At 44.3% G+C, this 19,494-nt stretch overlaps 1 protein-coding gene across 1 annotated transcript; it reads right to left on the bottom strand.

The window, feature by feature from the left end:
- Window positions 1–13,509: 13,509 nt before the first annotated feature.
- Window positions 13,510–18,821, bottom strand: LOC122365365. The gene is made up of 2 exons (XM_043336518.1): window positions 18,621–18,821; window positions 13,510–14,151 (listed from the first exon to the last, which is right to left on the bottom strand). Exons 1-2 carry the CDS (start codon window positions 18,666–18,668, stop codon window positions 13,795–13,797), a joined length of 405 nt encoding a protein of 134 aa, XP_043192453.1. The 5' UTR covers window positions 18,669–18,821; the 3' UTR covers window positions 13,510–13,794.
- Window positions 18,822–19,494: the final 673 nt, after the last annotated feature.

Below are 19,494 nucleotides of genomic sequence, written 5' to 3'. Positions count from 1 at the left end.
TTGGTATATGGTATTTCAAGGCCAATGTTTTTGGTATTTTGTCGGTATTTTGAATCGTTGCTAATGTAAAAGGGGCTGTAAATTTGGTAAAAATTTGGTATTTCCCTCATTTTCCCAGGTCGGCTCGGTTTTGGTATTCTCTTGTGGTTATTGTTGGTATTTAGTTTGGTATCGGTATCACAATTTTCCGTAATTTACATCACTATTAGAAACACCAAATTTAGTAGGTAGGTAGGCCCCCTGGAGTTCTCGCCCCTGTGCAACTTTGGTTGCTCTAGGTGGTCAATATTTAGGGGGTTTTTGGGCGGTATGAATGTAAAAATTTCGATAAAAACAGGTCAAAGGTTTTTCGCTTATAACTTTTGATCTACCTACGATAGGGCAAAACGAAAAGCACCGATGAGCTCAGCACGTCAAGGCGCGTCGAATGATATGCTTTTTTTGCTTGCTTAAGCGACTTAAAAAGTTAAGCACATCTTATGTACAACTTAACCCTCGCCCGCACATGCCACCCCCCCCCCCCCGCGCCGTTTCGTTCCTGTTGGAGATAGAGCTTAGCGGTAAAGACCAAAAAGATTCTTTGGGAAGAGACAAATCCAATGATACCCGATTTTACCTTCTCAGGTCAGTCATTGACCTTCCAGGTCAGGTCAAACTAGAAAATGTTGCTGTTTTGGGTCACCGTTGGATATCAAGTGCGCTGCTTATCATATACCGATGACGATGCCGTTTTCTGGTGCCAAGCCAGCTAGAACCTCTTTATCTTTCTAGTTGAGGTTTATTTGCCATTGGGTCTACAGTGCAGGGATATTTCTATCTCGCACTCCTCTGAGATGCAAAGATAAAAATTTGTTATCTCTGCATCTCTCTGAGATGCAAAGATAAGGTCTCGAGGGTTCATAGCCAAAAATCAAGAGTTCAACTGAAGATGGGTCAATAACCGAACGGCATTTTTAATGGCTGTTTATGTATGAAACTTGTAAAATACAAACAAACTACTCTAAATCTTTTTTTACATAGATGAATACATTTAAATATAACATTTAATTAATTAAGAATAAACCTCAACATAGAAAGATATAGGATTCCTCATGGCTCACTCGTGGAAGATCGGATATCTTTTCCTCGCGTGTTACAGAAAACCTCGCTCCTTCGTCGCTCGGTTTTTCAGCAACCCGCTTGGAAAAGATATCCTTATCTTCCACTCGGAGCCATGAAGAATCCTCTATGTCACACTACCCGACCAGATTTTTGCTGCTGAGGTCATTTCAGGTCAAGTTAGGTCAAGATAAGTTATATGTGTTTGTATGTCTGTGTGTGTATGTGTATAGGGGAAGTTGGGGCAATGCCGGAGTTGGGGCAAAGCCGAAATTCGAGATATTTCGAAAACCGTAAGACATGGATGCCACCTGTCAGTGATGCTCTGAATCTTAACCCGCGCACCGACGGGGGGGGGGCGGATATCCGCCCCCCCCCTGAGGTTTTTCGCGAATAGCGGGAAAACCGCGGCGCGTAGCGCCGCGAAATTTGGTATGACTATTCCCTTATCAATTTTACACATGGTGTGCAAGTTTGAACCTCCTACCTTTCAAGGTCAGGTCACCAGGTCACTTTGAATGACCCAACCTCAAGTCACTTTTTTGCAACTTTGTCACCGTGCCAGAGCTACAGTAGATGTCGGAGGCCTTTGAAAGTCGCAGGATGTTATTAGGTCATTAGTAGCTACAATTTGTATATCTCGGAATTTTGATATCGGTGACCTAAGGTCAGGTCAATTTCGCGACCTCCCCATTATAAGTCAATGGGGGAAAAATCAACTCCCTGTTTTTACCACTAAAACGGGTCGGAATGGCCCCATATACCATACATGACTTCATATACGATCAACCTTCACTACCTTGAGGTCTGTTTTGCTGTTGGGCAGCTGTGAGGTCATGTGACGTCATCAAAGGTCACCAAAGGTTTTTGGCCAATAACTCCGTACAGGAACAAGATACAGACGCGTGGATGGTCTCATTGTGTTCAGCTCGTCAAGACGCATCGAATGATATACATGATGACCTCGAGGTCACGTGACCTGAGGTCAACCTTTGACCTTGACCTTTCGAGGTCAACATATATATCATTCGATGCGGATTGACGAGAGGATCACGATGATGCCCTTAGTTTGTTCCTATCTTGACTAATTCGAAAGTTATTCGAGAAAAACTCTCTCCATATTTAGCGCCGCCATTTTGACTTTTTCGACCCCTGTGACGTCATCTTTGACCTGACCTGAAAATGACCTTAGTAAAAATTGTAGATCTTGACCGTGCGTATCCGATGCCGTTTACCGCTTGTCGCTATCTTGCTTCGTTCTCGAGATCTCAGGGGGGGGCGGTCATCCGCCCCCCCCCGTCGGTACTAAGTTGGCGCAGACCCCCGTCGGTGCGCGGGTTAAGTGACTACAATTATCGCATGTTTGTTACGAGTCGTCATTCGGAATACTTCGGCTGTGAGGGCGCCAAGAGCGTTTTCAATGTACGCGTTCCTTGTACTATATGCGCCTTTGAAGCTGCATTTCTTACTCATTATGCTACCGTTTGTCTGGCCCATTCGGTCAAGTAATCTTCAGCATGTCTTTGCATAAGTGTGCTGCCTATTTGAAATTTATACGGCACGTTGAAAAGTTATGGGCCTGCAAATGAAAGTATGGCTGGCTGGGGTAATGCCGAAAACGTGCAATTACGCACGTTAAAGCACGCTACGTGGACTTTACTGCTGTAGAATAGCAACGCGAATTTTTAGTCACACAAATTATACACTTTCAACCGACACAACGGCCTGTTACCTATAAGGAATTATTTACCTCGCATTTTCTTATTATATCACACAATTATAACTTCCAGTGTGCACCAAGCGTCCTCAAGCTCTTAAAACGCGTGTCAGCTTTGAAAAATTCTGGATAAAGTTTGAGATAAAGTGGCAAAACATCAATGTCGGCATTCCCCGTAGATCATTTCTCCCATTTTCGGCTTTCCCCGCAGTCCGGGGCAACGCCGAAAAAGTCACTTCTTTGATATTTTTAGTTTGTGCGCTTAACGGTATGCGAATTCATCAAACGCGCCTGGTATGTTTGAAAGGCAAAAGACTGGCCTCTCGAATGACGCCAACAAGAATAACTTATGTTGTCTACCTTGCGTGCTACGGGCGTCAGAAAAAAAGTATTCGGCGTTCCCCCAACTTCCCCTACTGATGTGTGCACCGATTGTTTTTGTGTCCATATTACATGAAATCATGATCTGAGAAGCTTTTACCAAAAATGCAGTCAAAAAAACTTCACAAAAAGTAAATTCAGCTTGCCTAAAACGCAATTATCTTAGATGACCTAGGTTGACCTTGACCCCGACCTTGACCCCTGTACATCGTCGAACAACATGTTCCATGATACGTGGGAGGTAAGACTGGCAAAAAAGGCCGAAATCAAGGTGTCAAAAGCTCACAAGGCCCATGGCAAACGCAAGATGTTGAGAATTGGCCATTTGGGTCATGACATGCCCTGGCCAGCCGCGGCCACCGCCGCGCCCTCTCGTGGTCAAGTACGTCAGTTACCTGAAACGGGAGGCAGTGTGGTTTGGTCGCCGGGACATCAAGAAGGCGAAGCCCCCGCGTGGATCAACTCTGCCGGAAGGGTCAGCAAAGGACGTGTACATCCAAGAAAACTTAACCAGAGCGAACCAGGAGATAATGTTCCAAGCTCGGCAGCTGCGACGCGCCGGAAAGCTGTGGGCCGCCTGGTCCGACGGTTGCATCCTAAAGGTCAAGCGGACGCAGCAAGCCCCGACGGTGCGTTTAAGGTCGATGGGGGACCTCCGTCAGTTCGAGTAGTGAACCCAGACATGATCCCTCACGGCCAGAATAGCCAAGTGGACATCAGTGTGGTGTAAACGGACCAGACCGAACTGTGACCCAGTGAAGGTGATATGATATGGGGAGGGGGGGGGGGGGGCAGGGCAGCAAGATAGAGGGAGGGGAAAGGGGGGAAGGGAGGCCAGGTGGATGGGGGAATCAATTTGTATTTATTATGCTCGTGTTATTTATTTGATTCTTGTTCTTTTATTTTAAGCTTCATGTGATCTCAGCGAAGGTAGAAGCTTTCCTTCATGTGGTAGCCAGCCGTAAAGTGAAGCTCACTTCAATATGGCAGCTCTACTGTGCGGCGTATTTTGCACGCGAGAGACAACTTTTTGTTTTGGGTGACCGCTGTACATTAATTGGCCTTGAGCTCTGGTCAATAGTGGACGCTGTGGTTTGGGCGGGCCAGCGGAAATCGTGCGAGTCAAGGGAGTCAAAGTGCGAGTTCTGTTGCGGGGGGGGGGGGGGGAAGGAGGGAGGGAAGATGTGTATTGTGTATCGTTTGCAGTTCAGTCTGACGGAGTGAAAGAGTCTGTTCTGTCTTGCCCCATTCTTTTCCAGTTATTGCACCACGGCTTTGAGTTTTCACCCCTACTTTGACTTGACTTACATGTTCAAAGTAAATAATTCAGTTTGTCACGTTGTTAGCTTAGCTCTGTGTTAATATATTTAGTTGCATTAATTACCCAGTACTTTCCAGTCTGCAAAACGTGGCAGCCAGCTCGACGAGGTGTTTGGGGCAGCCGGAATCCTGCCCCAAATGGGGCAGTTAGCCTCCCGGGCAGTCGAATTTCTGCCCCAAATGGGGCATCTAATTGGGGCAGGTTAGATTAGGCCCTAAATGTACTATATATAGCATAAAAACTACATATCAATACATCACCCGCGCAAATGAGATCGCGGTCGGTCGCGGTCGCGGTAATGAGACTCGACCAAGGCCGTATAAGAGGACTCGACGGACTCGACAATTTTTTAACGAAAGGATCTGATCATTGGTCAAGGTTATATTATATAGAGCGGCTAGTGTAGTGTTCCGGTTAAAATGTGATGATGACGCAGTTGGGGTGCAAAACTGCCTCATGTTGCCATGGCAACGTCGAATCAATCGGCAGCGAGGGGCGCATTTCGTTTTTGCAACCAAAGAAAGGCGCTACTCGGACAATGCCCCATCATTGAAAAACTGATATTACACCTCGTCTCGGCGATGATCAGCTAGTTGTTGGCTTAGTTTTAAGTGTGCAGCTCGTCTCTTAATCTGTAGGTCGCGGGTTCGCAGCCGGTTTAGCACGCGTTCGTTTCTAAGTGAAAATGTGGATATCATTTGGCCGGACGGCAATCATCGTAGGTTTGGTCTGGTTCGGTTTGGTTTGATTTGGTTTGGTGAGGCTAGAAAAGAGTATCTCCGGGTAGCGCCTTTCCTTGGTTGCTAATACGAAACACGGCGCGTAAAACATTCATAGCCCCGATGAAGGGAAAACTCGAATATGGTAGCAGTTACAAATGACAATTTATGCGCTTCAGCGACGTTTGTGGCGCAGCTCACTTTTTCTCGCGCGTTTCAACAATATTCTGCTTCTTTATTATATTCCACCGGTAGAGTGCACCCCGCCCCGGTCCGCCCCGACTACAAACGGTCTGCCCCGGAATTGCCGAACTCTGCCCCGATTTCTCAAAAGCTGCCCCGATATCTGCCCCCGCCCCACTGTGTCTGCCCCGACGAGATCTCGTCGAACCCTGCCACGTTTTGCAGACTGGAGTACTTTGCCGGCCTATACTTAGTAATATGTTGATCTATGGTTGTTTTGCCAGCTGACTTTTGTCATCTATTTGCTTGTGTTAGCCTTATCTTCTATTTTGCTGCAAGCTATTCTGTATTTATTTAGTCCACCCACCGCTGCGCCGCTGGCAGCTTCTGCTGAGCATGCCATCTACACCCCAACCTTGTTCTCCAGGTTCCGAGCACCGGGCAGCTGCAGTCGGGACTCCACCCTCTACACCATCATCAACAGACACCAGCTTTGGACTCCAGCATGACCACACCAACAGCCTCACCATCTCACACGTAAATATCAACTCTATCACATCTCGCTGCCGACTTGACGAGCTTTCTCATTTCACAACTCTTCATAACATTGACATACTATGCCTCTCAGAGACAAAACTTGATGACTCAATCCACCCATCTTTGTTTTCACTAGACTCTTTTCATGACCCACTTACACGACATAGAGACAGAAATGGAGGGGGTGTTGCAATTTATATCAGAGATTATCTCTCCTTCAAGAGACTTCCTGACCTTGAATCAAGCGGAATTGAATGGATATGGTGCCTTGTGAAAATAAAGAGAATTTCCTTGATAATATGTGCTGTCTATATACCCCCTAACATGTCATCAGATCAATATCAAACATTCCTTAATAAATTAACTGAAAGTATGACCCTGGCACAAGTGTACTCTCCACATAACATTGTTATTCTTGGCGATTTTAATGCTGGTAATACATTCCTTAGTCCGAAGTACAAAAACTATAGTCCTCTATCATCCTACGAAACTTATCTCCATGACGTTATCTCAACATCTAACTTTGAACAACTGATTACCCAACCAACTAGATACTCAGAGATCAACAACATTGCCAATCTTAGAGACCTGGTAATAATATATAACGGATCAATGGTCAACTCGAGTGGTGTACTTCCTTCCTTCTCCAAAATAGATCACATCCCAATCTTTGTGTCCCTCGTTATCGACACCCCCTCCATTTCAAAATACACCAAACAAATATTTGACTTCAGACAAACAGACATTGACAAACTTGTATCACTGCTTATGGACACTGACTGGGACACATTACTAGACTGTGACTTAGACACTGCAACTCAAAATATGTCCGATGCCTTAATGGCTGCAGCAATAGCTTCTATTCCCCAAAAAACAATTTCATCCAAAACAAATAACAAACCTTGGTTTAATTCAGAGCTAAAGCGCCAAATTCGGAAGAGAAACAGGTTATTTTCTATTGCCAAAAGAAGGGACACCCCACAGGACTGGACACGATGGAGACAGGAACGCAACATAACAACCGAGATGAACCAACGTTTTAAAAATATTCATATAAAATCGCAGGTAAACAGGCTCATAGAACAAAAACAGAATCCACATGCATATCACAACATCTTAAAAAGTCTTACTGGTAAAGTAGCAAAGCATAATATACCACCACTTATAAATCAAGACGGGATGCCAGTTACTGACGACTCTGCTAAGGCAACTATCCTCAATAACCATTTTGCAGCACAAACTCAACTAGACACATCCAACCAGCAAATTCCCCATATTACCCCTCCAACCTTCCCAATTCCTATCCTATCAGAGGCCCAAGTAACCGAGCATGAGGTTCTTAAAATTATCAATACATTAAAGGCTAACAAATCATCAGGTCCTGACAAAATTCCTAACAAATTGCTAAAAATGTCAGCACTACTCATTGCCAAACCTCTTGCAAAACTATTTAATAAATCTCTTAGGCTAGGAAAATTTCCCTCTCAATGGAAAAAAGCTTGCATAACTCCAATATTCAAGCAGAAAGGTTCAAATTCAGACCCAACTAACTACAGACCCATCAGTCTTCTTCCCTCCCTATCAAAAATATTAGAAAAAATAGTGTTTGCAAAAATATACACACACTTAATTGAAAATAATCTTTTAACTGAAAAACAAAGTGGTTATCGGCCGGGTCATAGCACTCAAATTCAACTTCTTTATCTGACACATCAACTGTATTCCGCCCTGGATAACAACAAAAATTTCACTGCAATTTTCCTTGATATTTCTAAATATTTTGATAAAATTTGGCATGAAGCACTTCTTGCAAAATGTGAAATTCAATACGGTATATCCGGCTCACTGTTATCATGGCTAACTTGTTACCTTTCAGACAGAACCCAAGTAGTACGCATAGGCAACAGTTTTTCTCATCCACAAAAAAATTATGGCAGGCTGCCCTCAGGGCTCGGTTCTTGGGCCTCTGCTCGCCCTGATGTACCTTAATGACCTATCAAACAAAACAACAAACGAAACTCTTTTCTATGCAGACGATACTTCTTTATATTCCTCCTATCCACAGAACAGCAAAACACATTTACAATCCCTACAAAACGACTTAGACAATATCAGTAAATATGGATCAAAATGGGCTATTACTTTTAGTGCACAAAAAACAGTATTGCAAACATTTACAAACAAACAGAATAACTCAAATCCCGAATTAAAGTTTAACGGACAAAGAATACCAAGTTCAACAAGTCACAAACATCTCGGCCTCACCTTTTCCACTGACCTACATTTCCACGAACATGTAAATTCGATCATCAAGACAGTGAATTATCATTTAGGACCAGTTTACCCTATTGCGAAATTCTTACCGAGACGTGTGCTGAATGACTTGATTACGACATACATTAGACCACACTTCGACTATTGCGACATTATTTACGACGGACACTTGACCTTGTTCGACTCAGCGAGACTGCAAACTTTACAAAATCGCTGCGCAAGACTGGTGACTGGGGCCCTATTTCGAACATCTACTGACGCACTACTTAAAGATTTAGGCTGGGAACGACTGGCAGACAGACGACGCATACACAGACTGATATTTTTCCATCGACTATTCTACAACGACCCTCCCCTCCCCTCATACCTGACAAACCTCATAACAAACACGAGACAAAGAGCTACGGGACTAAGACTACGCCAAGCCCAACTTCTCTCAGTCCCTACTACCCGTTTAACATCCTTCCGCAAGTCCTTTATCCCTACCACCATTCGGCAATGGAATCTTCTTCCTGAAACCCTTCGCAATACCTACCCCATCCCGCCGTGAATTCACTCGTCAAGTCTGGCAGCGATTTGGGGCACCGGAGCCACCAACACTGCATTCAGTAGGGACCAAAATGGCCAACACATACCACACCAGACTACGAGTCGGTCTATCACATCTACATGCACATCTATATCAGTATCAACTTGCACAAAGCCCAGCATGCGCATGTGGACATCACCAAGAAGACACTGCCCACTACATACTCCGGTGCCCCCTATATACACACCAAAGATCACTCCTCCTTAACGCGGCGCGAACAATCATACCAAACTTCGAAAACATTTCCTACAAACGCAAGCTTAGTGCAATCCTATTCGGCCATGATCTTACTGAGAACCAGGGAATCAGCATAACACATCATCTCCATGCATACATTGTACATACTCAACGGTTCAACACACACACACAGCAATAACACACACACACACACACACACACACACACTACACAACATCGTACCCGATTGCTGCTGCCCGGGGCCCGGACACCTGGTGACTATGTCCGGAGGGCTGCTCGGCGGGCTGCTGGCGGGGCCGTCGTGACCTGTGGCCAGGTGGTTTTACTTTGCACTTAATTTTCGTGTTAATATTTCCTTTTTTGTGTGTTTTTTGTGCTTATGTTTTGTGGGAGAGGCGCTTTGATTTAAGCATTTTGCTTTTGCGCCGATCCGCGATTATTTTCGCCGATATTTTTTGTTCGTGGTTACCAAAATACACTGAATGAATGAATGAATGAACATGACCTGACAAACAAGGTCATATCTCCGAAACCAAAAATCACAGAAACTTGAAATTTTCAGTGGACATCAAGAAAGGATAGAGGAGCAGCTATACCAAAAATCAGCCTTCTAGCTCTAAAAATGTTGAGTGCAGAGCAGAAAGACTACCTGGGGGGTGGAAACCACCCCTCCCCATGTGCGGGCGAGGGTCTTAGAGAGTCACCCGCGCCCCACTGGGGGGGGGGGGCTATTTATAGCCCCCCTCCCGTTTTTCTGCAATAACTTCCAAACCGCTTGACGGATCGACGCCAAACTTTCAGTACCTTCAGCTGCATCAATTTGACACCTTGTGTCAATATTTGAAATTCGTAGCTACCATAGGTCGGCCGGAAATGACGTCAGAGTGACGTCATGTTCGGCCGATTTCGACGCAAAACATTGAACCACGGCAATCGCTCCCAAGAGCTCGGTTTTTAAGCTAGATCGAATTTCTTTGCATGAAAGGACTCAAAATTGACCGCGCTATCAAACTGCTATCTCGGATCTTCGAAGTTTTGAAAATTTCGAAAAATTTATACAAAAAATATTCAAAATTTATATTTTTATATTTTTTTTCAAAAAGTTTTTGACTTTTCGAAAAAAAAAACGGAATATATGTGACAGAACGCATGATTATGACTAACTCTAGCAAGTTTTAGCTAAATATCTTCAAAAATGGCCAAGTTATACGCATTATTGCAAAAATTCACAATTATTAATTTTTCAAATCACCTTTTCAGTACGTATTTGACATCGTACACCAATATAAATGGCACCATCGTGTTCCTGAGCTCAAACGACTCCTTTTTTGTTGAAAAATTTTAACTTCAAAATTTGACCTTTTTTTACCTGAAAGTGACCTGACCTAAGCTAAATTTGACTCAAAATGACCTCGAATGACACAGACGACATCCAATTCGAAATCTATGGCCTAAATGGACCATAAAACATGTGTCACGTGACCGACGCATGATATAATATCTCCGTGACCTGTGATGACCTGACCCTGACCTGAAAATCAAAGTACAAGTTTGGTACCCTCAAGGTATCTAGAGCATCTGTTCACGAGTGTGGAAACCAAAAATGAGCCTGATCTGACTTGTAAGACGGCGGCCAGAGCCCAAAATGTGAACAAGCCAAAATGCTAATAATTTTTACTTTGACCTGACCTGTGACGTCATCGGTGACCTCGAGGTCAATGAAATTAGGTTTCGCTCGACAGTTTTTCCGGGCCTATCAGACAACGTTTCAATTTTGACGATCGGCCCAGTAGTTTCGGAGTTAGGAGGGGGGCTATGAATAGCCCCCCCCCCCCCCAGTAGGGCGTGTTATACACAGACCCCAGTGGGGCGCGGGTTAACCCCCGCCCGTATATGGGGGGTCGAACGGACCCCCCATGGTTTTTCGCGAATAACTCGCGTAAAAAGCTGCCGATCGTGACGAAACTTTGAGTACCCTTGCGTTAATCAATTTTACATCTACCATGAAAATTTCATGACCCTGACCCCAATGACCTTTGACCTGTGACCTACTTTTCAAGACCATGTTTGGCCGGAATCGCGATTCGGCGTATGTCGGCTCGCATTAGCCTCGCGTTTGCAGTCTTTTCGTGGTTTCAAGCGTTCAAACATGTGATATGATGTTGCCCCCATGCATTAGGGTGGGTGTCAAGGTCACCTGAAGGTCAGGTCAGGTCATTGACCTTTGGTGACCTCGGTTCACTTTTCCGAGTTTTACATGTTTTTAGGCCAGTTTTTGGAGCTGAATTCGAATTTAGCAACCAAATGAACATTTACAAAGTAGTTTGTTTTGGTGCCTTCGTAACATGTTACGAAGCTGTCAGAGGCGGTTGACACCTACTAGGAATACCCGGCAGGACCCCTACTGGTTGACCTGACCTGACTTGACCCGACCTGGACTAAATGCATGAAGACATCATCTGTGATCAAAACTAACATGATATTCATGATCAGCGCCCCGAAAAACCCCATAGCAGCCACACTTTACGACGTTCTAACAAGTCCCGATTTTCCGACTTTTGGGTCATTGACCTGACCTGCAAGGTCAACCAATGACCTAGGACCTTAAAATTAGGTATCATCGGCTTCTTCTCGTCACGGGCAACACGCTCGTTTTTTCCGCGAAGCTCTAGCTCGATCAGGGGCGAAACGACAAGGGGGGTCAAACGGACCCCCCCCCCTTATACGTTCGCGGCTGGAAAAACACCGATACGGGCGAGGGTTAAGAATGGTCGAAATGCTTAATGCTGCATAGCATTCGACTCGGCTCTTCAACAGCAACAGAATGATATAATTTTGAAAGTTGTATCGTTATTGTGTGAAAAGTTATTGGCACAAACGTCATTTGACCTCAGTTGAGCTCATTTGACCTGACACATGGATAAGTACACCAAACAAAGAGGCACCAAGTGACATAACATTAAGTACTGAGGTTTCAAAGCACAAAAGTGATAGAACCCTCATGCATGGGAGCAACATCATATCCCATGTTTGAACGCTTAAAACCACGAAAAGACTGCAAACGCGCTGCTAATGCGAGCCTAGGACATCGTTTAAAATTCTTCATAATATCTAAAATGCCAAAAATTTTGGGGAAATAACACGAAAATCGTTAGTGTCAAGGACACTTGGCCCCAAAAAAGGTAAATAAATAGTTTCATGAGGCAGATCTGGAGCAAAAAGCTTTCTTTCAGACACGAAAACCCGACAAAACCACATGATAGACAAGCTTGGGCCGTTTACAAAGCAAAAGCTCTCTTGAGGAAAACACTCGGCAACCCACAGCAAATATTTTGGCATGGGGAATATTGACTATTGAGCGTTTGTAATTTGCAAAATCTGAACGGCGTGTCTCAGAAACAGATGGTCAACACATTCCGCTACGATATTATGCAAAAAAAAAAAAATACTCTTGGCAATTCCCGTTTGTTCAGGAATGGGGTCGTTTTGAAAAGGGAAATGTTGCTTTGGATGTCGGCGCCAGCCTTCGTGAAGAAGTTGGCGCCAGAGAATATGCCTACAAAATGCTCATGAATGGTGTCGATGCAAGCTGTCGGCTTTCAGGGAGAAGCAAATGTGGCCGGGGAGCTCGTTAAACCTAAATTCGAAGCAGAAACTGCAAGGGATTTCTCTGCAAGAGTTTGAAAGCAGGCCAGCTTTTATCAGCCTCTGGCAGCTGACGGAGCGACGAAAATCGGTACCGGCAAATATTTTTGGAGCTACAGCAAAGGGTTTGTTTTCAAACATTCAACAAATGCACGTTGTCAAAGCACGTGCATTTGTCTAGTGTACACATAAGCATCAAAACCTTATATTTTTAGCTTGTTCTTATATGCTTTATTGGCATTGAAAATGTGTCAACGAACTTTTGAGACACCCTGTAGTTGATCCCAGCTGCCTAATATCAGGCACACTGCAGGCGAAAGGCAATTTCACGTAGGTACACAGAGTGAAAAACCGGGTCTAACCACTGCCCATTGGAAGAAAATTGCACTTTCACAAAATCGGCCCATGCCTTTCAGGTCTCCCCTACCTGAAATGCTATATAGGCTAGTATAGTTGGGTTCAAATTTTGACCCTTAGTGACCTGACCTGGTATCAGTGACCTCTTCAAGCAACATATGCATTAGACAGCTGACGCTCTATCGATGATTTTCGATTACATGCCCTACCTACTCGATGTTATAACGCATTTCCTATAAAGCCTGTACAGTTACACTGTAAAAAATGCGACCTTTGACATGACCTGTGACGTCATTGGTGATCTCGAGGTCAATGAAATAAATTTTATTCTAACAATTTTTACAGGACTACTTTATTGAACGACGTTTGCGTTTTGTAAATCTGTCCAGTATTTCCGGAGAAGGCAGCGGGGGAAGGGGGGGGGGCAAAAAGAAGCCACCAGGTCGAGTTATATTCAGACCTGCAGGACGCCGGTTAAACACTGGCCAGGTTCTGTTGCGGACCGAAAGGTATATATTATATACAGGTGGTATGTACAATGTACATTATACATTATACACCAAGTAACAACACCACACCATTAGCAATCGAGGAGCCTATGTATATTTGTATGACAAGATTCAGTTGTCACTGCGATTCATAAACAGCCACGACGAATGCGTGCCTATAGCTCCATCCGTTTTTGGTTCATCGTCTTTGCATTTATCATGCGGCAGCCCTCTTTGACCTGCATGTACCGACACTCAGAGTATATATCAATCTATGTCATCATCATCTAAAAATACCACCACGGCGTTAGCAGCCTCTCCGGCTTGGCTTTATTGCAGCAGCGTTCACCGCACTGTTCCTTGCCACGTGGGCAGGAGATAGGGATTGTTATGATACGAAACGGGGCTTCCTTCGGCGACTCATCTTCGTCATCGTCTGGTGCATCATCGTCCTCCTGTTGGTCGTCCTGGTCGTAATAGTCGTACTCCTCGCTGTCTGTGTCGTAATCGCCGTACTCCTCGCTGTCTGTGTCGTAATCGCCGTACTCCTCGCTGTCTGTGTCGTGATTGAAGAAGTCGTTCCACCAGTCACCCAACGCCTTACCTGACCCAGGCTGACAATGGAGAATGAACACGACCAAGAGCTGAAACGGACGACAAAAAAAAAAACATAGAAGGGTTGGAACAGCCGATGAAATTCAAACGAGAAAATAAATGATCGTTGATATACAGAAGCTTAACCCGCGCATGACTGAGGGAAGGGGGCTCTACAGAGCCCCCTCCCGTTTTTCGGCAATATCTTCTAAACCGTTTGACGGATCAACACGAAACATGCAACACCCTCAGCGTCATCAATTTGACAGCTTGTGTTAAAATGTCAATTTTCTAGCTACCATAGTTTGGCTGGAAATGACTTCAGAGTGACGTCATGTTGGCCGATTTTGATGCAAAATATTGAATTAGATACGTCAAACGCGCTCAGAAGCTTAGTTTTAACCCTCGCCGGCACAGGCGGGGGGGGTTGATGCAACCCCCCCTAAGGTTTTTCGCGAATAACTCGCGTGAAAAGCGGCCGATCGCGACGAAACTTTCAGTACCCTCGCATTGATCAATTTTACACCTACCCTGAAAATTTCATGACCCTGACCCCAATGACCTTTGACCTGTGACCTCTTTTCTGTGACCATGTTTGGCCGAAATCGCGGTTCGGCGCTTGTCGGCTCGCATTAGACGCGCGTTTGCAAGCTTTTCGTGGTTTCAAATGTTCAAACATGTGATTTGATGTTGCTCCCATGCATTAGGGTGGGTGTCAAGGTCACCTGAAGGTCAGGTCAGGTCATTGACCTTTGGTGACCTCGGGTGACCTCGGTTCACTTTTTCGAGTTTTACAAGTTTCTAGGCTAGTTTTCGGAGCTGAATTCGAATTTAGTAACCATTTGAACATTTACGAAGTAGTTTTGGTGCCTTCGTAACATGTTACGAAGCTGTCCGAGGCGGTTGACACGTATTACGAATACCCGTCACAACCCCTACCGGTTGACCTGACCTGACCTGACCCGACCTGGTCTAAATGCTTAAAGACATCATCTCTGATCAAAACTAACACGATATTCGTGATCAGCACCCCGGAAAACCACATAGCAGCCACACTTTACGACTTTCTAACAGGTCCCGATTTTCCCGATTTTCGGGTCATTGACCTGACCTGGAAGGTCACCCGATGACCTAGGACCTTAAAATTGGGTATCATCGGCTTCGTCTCGTGACGTGCAACACGCTCGTTTTTTCCGCGAAGCTCTAGCTCGATCAGGGGCCAAACGCGAGGGGGGGGGGGGTCGTACCCTTGTGCCGTCGAAGGACTCAAAATGGCCTGTGCCGGCGAGGGTTAAAGCTAGATCCAATTTCTTTGCATCAGTGGACTACAAATATGCTATCTCGATTTTTCGAAATGTTGAAAATTTTGAAAAATATATTTTTACAATTAAAAAAATATATTTTTGATTTTTTCAAAAAGGGTTTGATTTTTCGCAAAAACCGGAATCTATGTGATAGAACACACACTGATAAAAATAGCCAAGTTATTTGCATTATTGTCAAAATTTTAAAATTATATTTTTTCAAAGCCATTTTCAGTACGTTTTTGACATCGTACAGCAATATAAATGGCACCATCGTGTTCCTGAGCGCAAACTGCATATGATAGGCACCTTTTGTGTTGAAAATTTCATTTTCAAAATTTGACATTTTCTGACCTATAAGTGACCTGACCTCCGGTAAATCCAGCTGAAAATGACCTCAAATGACACAGACGACATTGTTTTCGAAATCTACGAGTAAAATGGACCATAAAACATGCGTCACGTGACCGATACATGATATACAATTTTCGTGACCTAGGATGAGCTGACGTTGACCTGAAAAAATCGAAGTAAAAGTTTGTTACCCTGAGGGTATCTAAGGATTAACCCTATTAGTGGCAGGGGGGGGTGTTTTTATCCACCCCTCAGGTTTTTCGGGAATATCTCCGAAACCGCTGAAGCTACGATGCTGAAATTTTCTGACTTTTCCTAAAACTAAATTGGGCACATTCCCTGAAAATTTCAAGTTCATAACTTTACCAGGGGCGGCTCCAGAGCACTGGGAATTGGGGGGTCCTATTCGTGAAGCGAGTCATTTGGGCGAAGATCACGATGCTGCACCAGTTTTACGAACAGTGAATGAAAGGTATCATGTGATAACATATACAAAGTTATTGTGCATCCTCTTTTGACACGTTTTTGCTATAATAGGCGGATCCAGGCGTCCAAAAAGGGGGGGGGGTTATTTTTTACCTCCCAACATAGGTGCCCTGACACCGCCTATGCATGACCAATACAATTTTAGTCGTTCTCTCATAAGAAAATTGTAACATTACAAGTCCATTGCCACCCTTTTTAGAACCAGTACCAACAAAAACCTTATTTACTATACTTTTTGTGTACCCCCAATCTCAATGATCTGTATCCGCCTATGATTTTTGAAAATGCATATTTTTAGGATCCATGTGAATTCCTGGTTCATTCTCTATCGATCGGCAAAAGTTGCGTTAAGATTGGTTCAGAAACCTGGCCGTGATAAACAGTATAAAATGTATCTGCAATTTGCCCGTGTTTACCCCCCTCTACCCCCCTATTGACATTTTTTAGTTTTATTTTTTTTTTTTAGAAATGTAGATCTCGTTGAGCCAAATCGAATGCCGTTTGAATTTTGAAAATCGGCCGGTTGGATCTCGAGATATCAAGGGGGGGTCGTAAACAGCCCCCCCCCCCCTGCCACTAATATGGGGTAGCCAGGAGCCTGCCACTAATAGGGTTAAGGAATAAATCAAGGAGTGCGTAAACCAAAAATGAGCCTGATCGGAGTTGTCGGCCGGCGGTCAGAGCCTAGATTGTGAACAAGCAAAAATGCCCATAATTTTTATTTTGACCTGACTTGTGATGTCATTGGTGACCACCTCGAGGTAAATCAAAATAGGTCTCGCTCGACAGTTTTTCCAGGGCTATCAGACGCCGTTTAAATTTTGACGATCGGCTCAGTAATTTCGGAGATAGGAGGGGGAGGTTCTGGAGAGCCCCACCCCCCACCCCCAGTCACTCGCGTTATGGAAAATACCCGAGTCATGAGCGGGTTAACACTCGCCCGAACATGGGAGACGTGTGCATCCTCCCTCCCAAGCCTTTTCACGCATGGTTAACCCGCGCGGGGCTGGGGGGGTAAATTTTACCCCCCCTCGCGAATTTTTGCGATATCTCAAAAACGGCGGCGCGCAGCGCCGCCAAACTTTCAGTACCTTTTCTTACATCAATTTAACACCTTCCCTAAAAATTTGAGCGAAATCCGTCGGAAAATTTTTGAGAAATTGACGTTTTAGTGACGTCATGTTCGCCATTTTCGCCTCAAAAACGGCAAAAGTTCAGACGCCGCTAACATCTTCATTTTTAAAGGAATCAAGACGTAACAAAAAAGGTTATACGTAATTTTACTTTGTCTATCAAATGGCTATCTCGATTTTTTGAAAATTTTGGATTTTGGCCTAATTTTTTTTTTCAAAAAACTGATTTTTTGGGAAAATAATTATAAAATCCAAAATTTTGAGTCTATCGAAAAAACCGGAATATATGTCAGAGAAGTGGTCTATATGCACCTACATACCAAATTTTAGAAGAATCGGTTCAAAAATGTGGGAGTTATTCAAAATTTTATGACGTCACGACACACAATTTTTTTGAAAAATAACTTTTTTGGAAGTTCTAGACCTCGTACGGGAACAAAAATAGCACCATTCGATTCGCCGTGAAAAACTGCATCAGATAGACACCTTTTTAGGCCTTAACAACCAACTTCAAAATTTGACCTCACTTGACCTGACCTTGACCTGACCTCGACCTGAAATTCATCCAGAGGTGGTCCATATCACTTATTGAGTGTGCCTATTGAATTCTATGAGTAAAATGACCCATAAAACATGTGTCGCACATGCCCTTTTCTATATTTTGTTTTTTGGTGACCTGACCTGACCTGACCTGACCTTGACCTTGACCTCTGAATGATATTGTATGCAACTAATATTGTCTTGGTAGCCTAAGAACACGTTTTGGGCGATCAGTCTCAGTCCATGACTCCATTCTTCGGCAACTACGGTGCAAGGCTGATACTGTAGAAACTTGCAATTTGTACCCTTGACCTGACCTTGACCTTGACCTCAAACTTTAAATTAAGTACATGTTTTTAGTAGTTCGTGATGAGAGCCTTCGATTGGCGTTTGAATTTTCCAAATCGGACCATTAGTTCGGGAGATAACAGGGGGGTAAAATTTACCCCCCCCCCCCAGCCCCGCGCGTTCGGCTGGAGACCCCAGCCCCGCGCGGGTTAAATAACTTGGGATGAGGGCGGTGCTGGACGCATAGTGTTGCGATGCAAGTTTTGTTATGTTACTCAATGAAATATCATAAATACCATTTGGTACCCATGAGGATAATAATTTCTGCTTTGTTTTGGCGTAGGTACCAGTTTTGGAACGAGTAAAAGGCAAAAGCAGCTCGATTTAACGAGTCGTACTGTCCAATTGACTCACCAGGCTCAGTCGTGCGACTCTAGTCGAGGGAAGGTAGCGGCCACCCATCCTGCCCCCGTGGGTGTGCGGCTTCAACTGGTCCGAGGTCGGAACCTCCACTTACTTTTGTCACCGGACATGCCACAACAGTCGCACCTATGCCGATCCGGAGCTCCGGTAAATATTCTGGCCCCTCAGAATTCGGGGGCCCTTTTCACGGTCGCGCGCCGTTCAGTTTTAAATGCTAAATACTTGGTCAATGCCGGACTGTGAAGGACCAATGTAAGCCAGTATAGCTATCACGTCGTATTCAACTGGTAGATAATACAACCATACATACATGTCACTTTCCATACATGCATTATGCATACGACGACACTGTACATCTGGTTCAGGAGCAGACCTGGCCAATGCGTACTGCGTAGGTGCACAGCGAGTAAGCAGAGACTCCAGAATGTGGTTGAGGGCCAGATCATCGTTCAATATTTCTCCGATGTGATTCTTCGTTTTCGTTTTTTTACCAAAATTTCGTTTTTCTTCTAAACGTTTTTCTTCCAAAATGGTGTTTCCACCGCTCTAGCATGTTCATAGCTGAGGCTATTGTCAACAAAGAAAAACCTATTAGAGACGTCTCATGATCTAAGATGGCCTCGGGGGCATAACAGGGGTCACGTGTGCCATTCTCCAATTCAATGTCATGTTCACCTACATCCCGATGCTTGAGAATATTTTCGTTCAAAAGAACAGCATTTCAATATGCTCCCATTGATGTATGAGGAGGTCGCAGAATTAACCTGACCTTAGCTCACCGATATCAAAATTTTGAGATATTACCTATTACCAACAAATTGTTGGTAATGATTCCCTCGTGTAATAGCCCGAGTTTCAAGCATAC

This window comes from Amphibalanus amphitrite, unplaced genomic scaffold, assembly GCF_019059575.1.
Source record: "Amphibalanus amphitrite isolate SeventyFive unplaced genomic scaffold, NRLGWU_Aamphi_draft 000735F_arrow, whole genome shotgun sequence".
NCBI classification, from domain to species: Eukaryota; Metazoa; Arthropoda; class Thecostraca; order Balanomorpha; family Balanidae; genus Amphibalanus; species Amphibalanus amphitrite.
The sequence above is the reverse complement of the archived record's forward strand: the minus strand, read 5'-3'. Positions and strand labels throughout refer to the sequence as shown.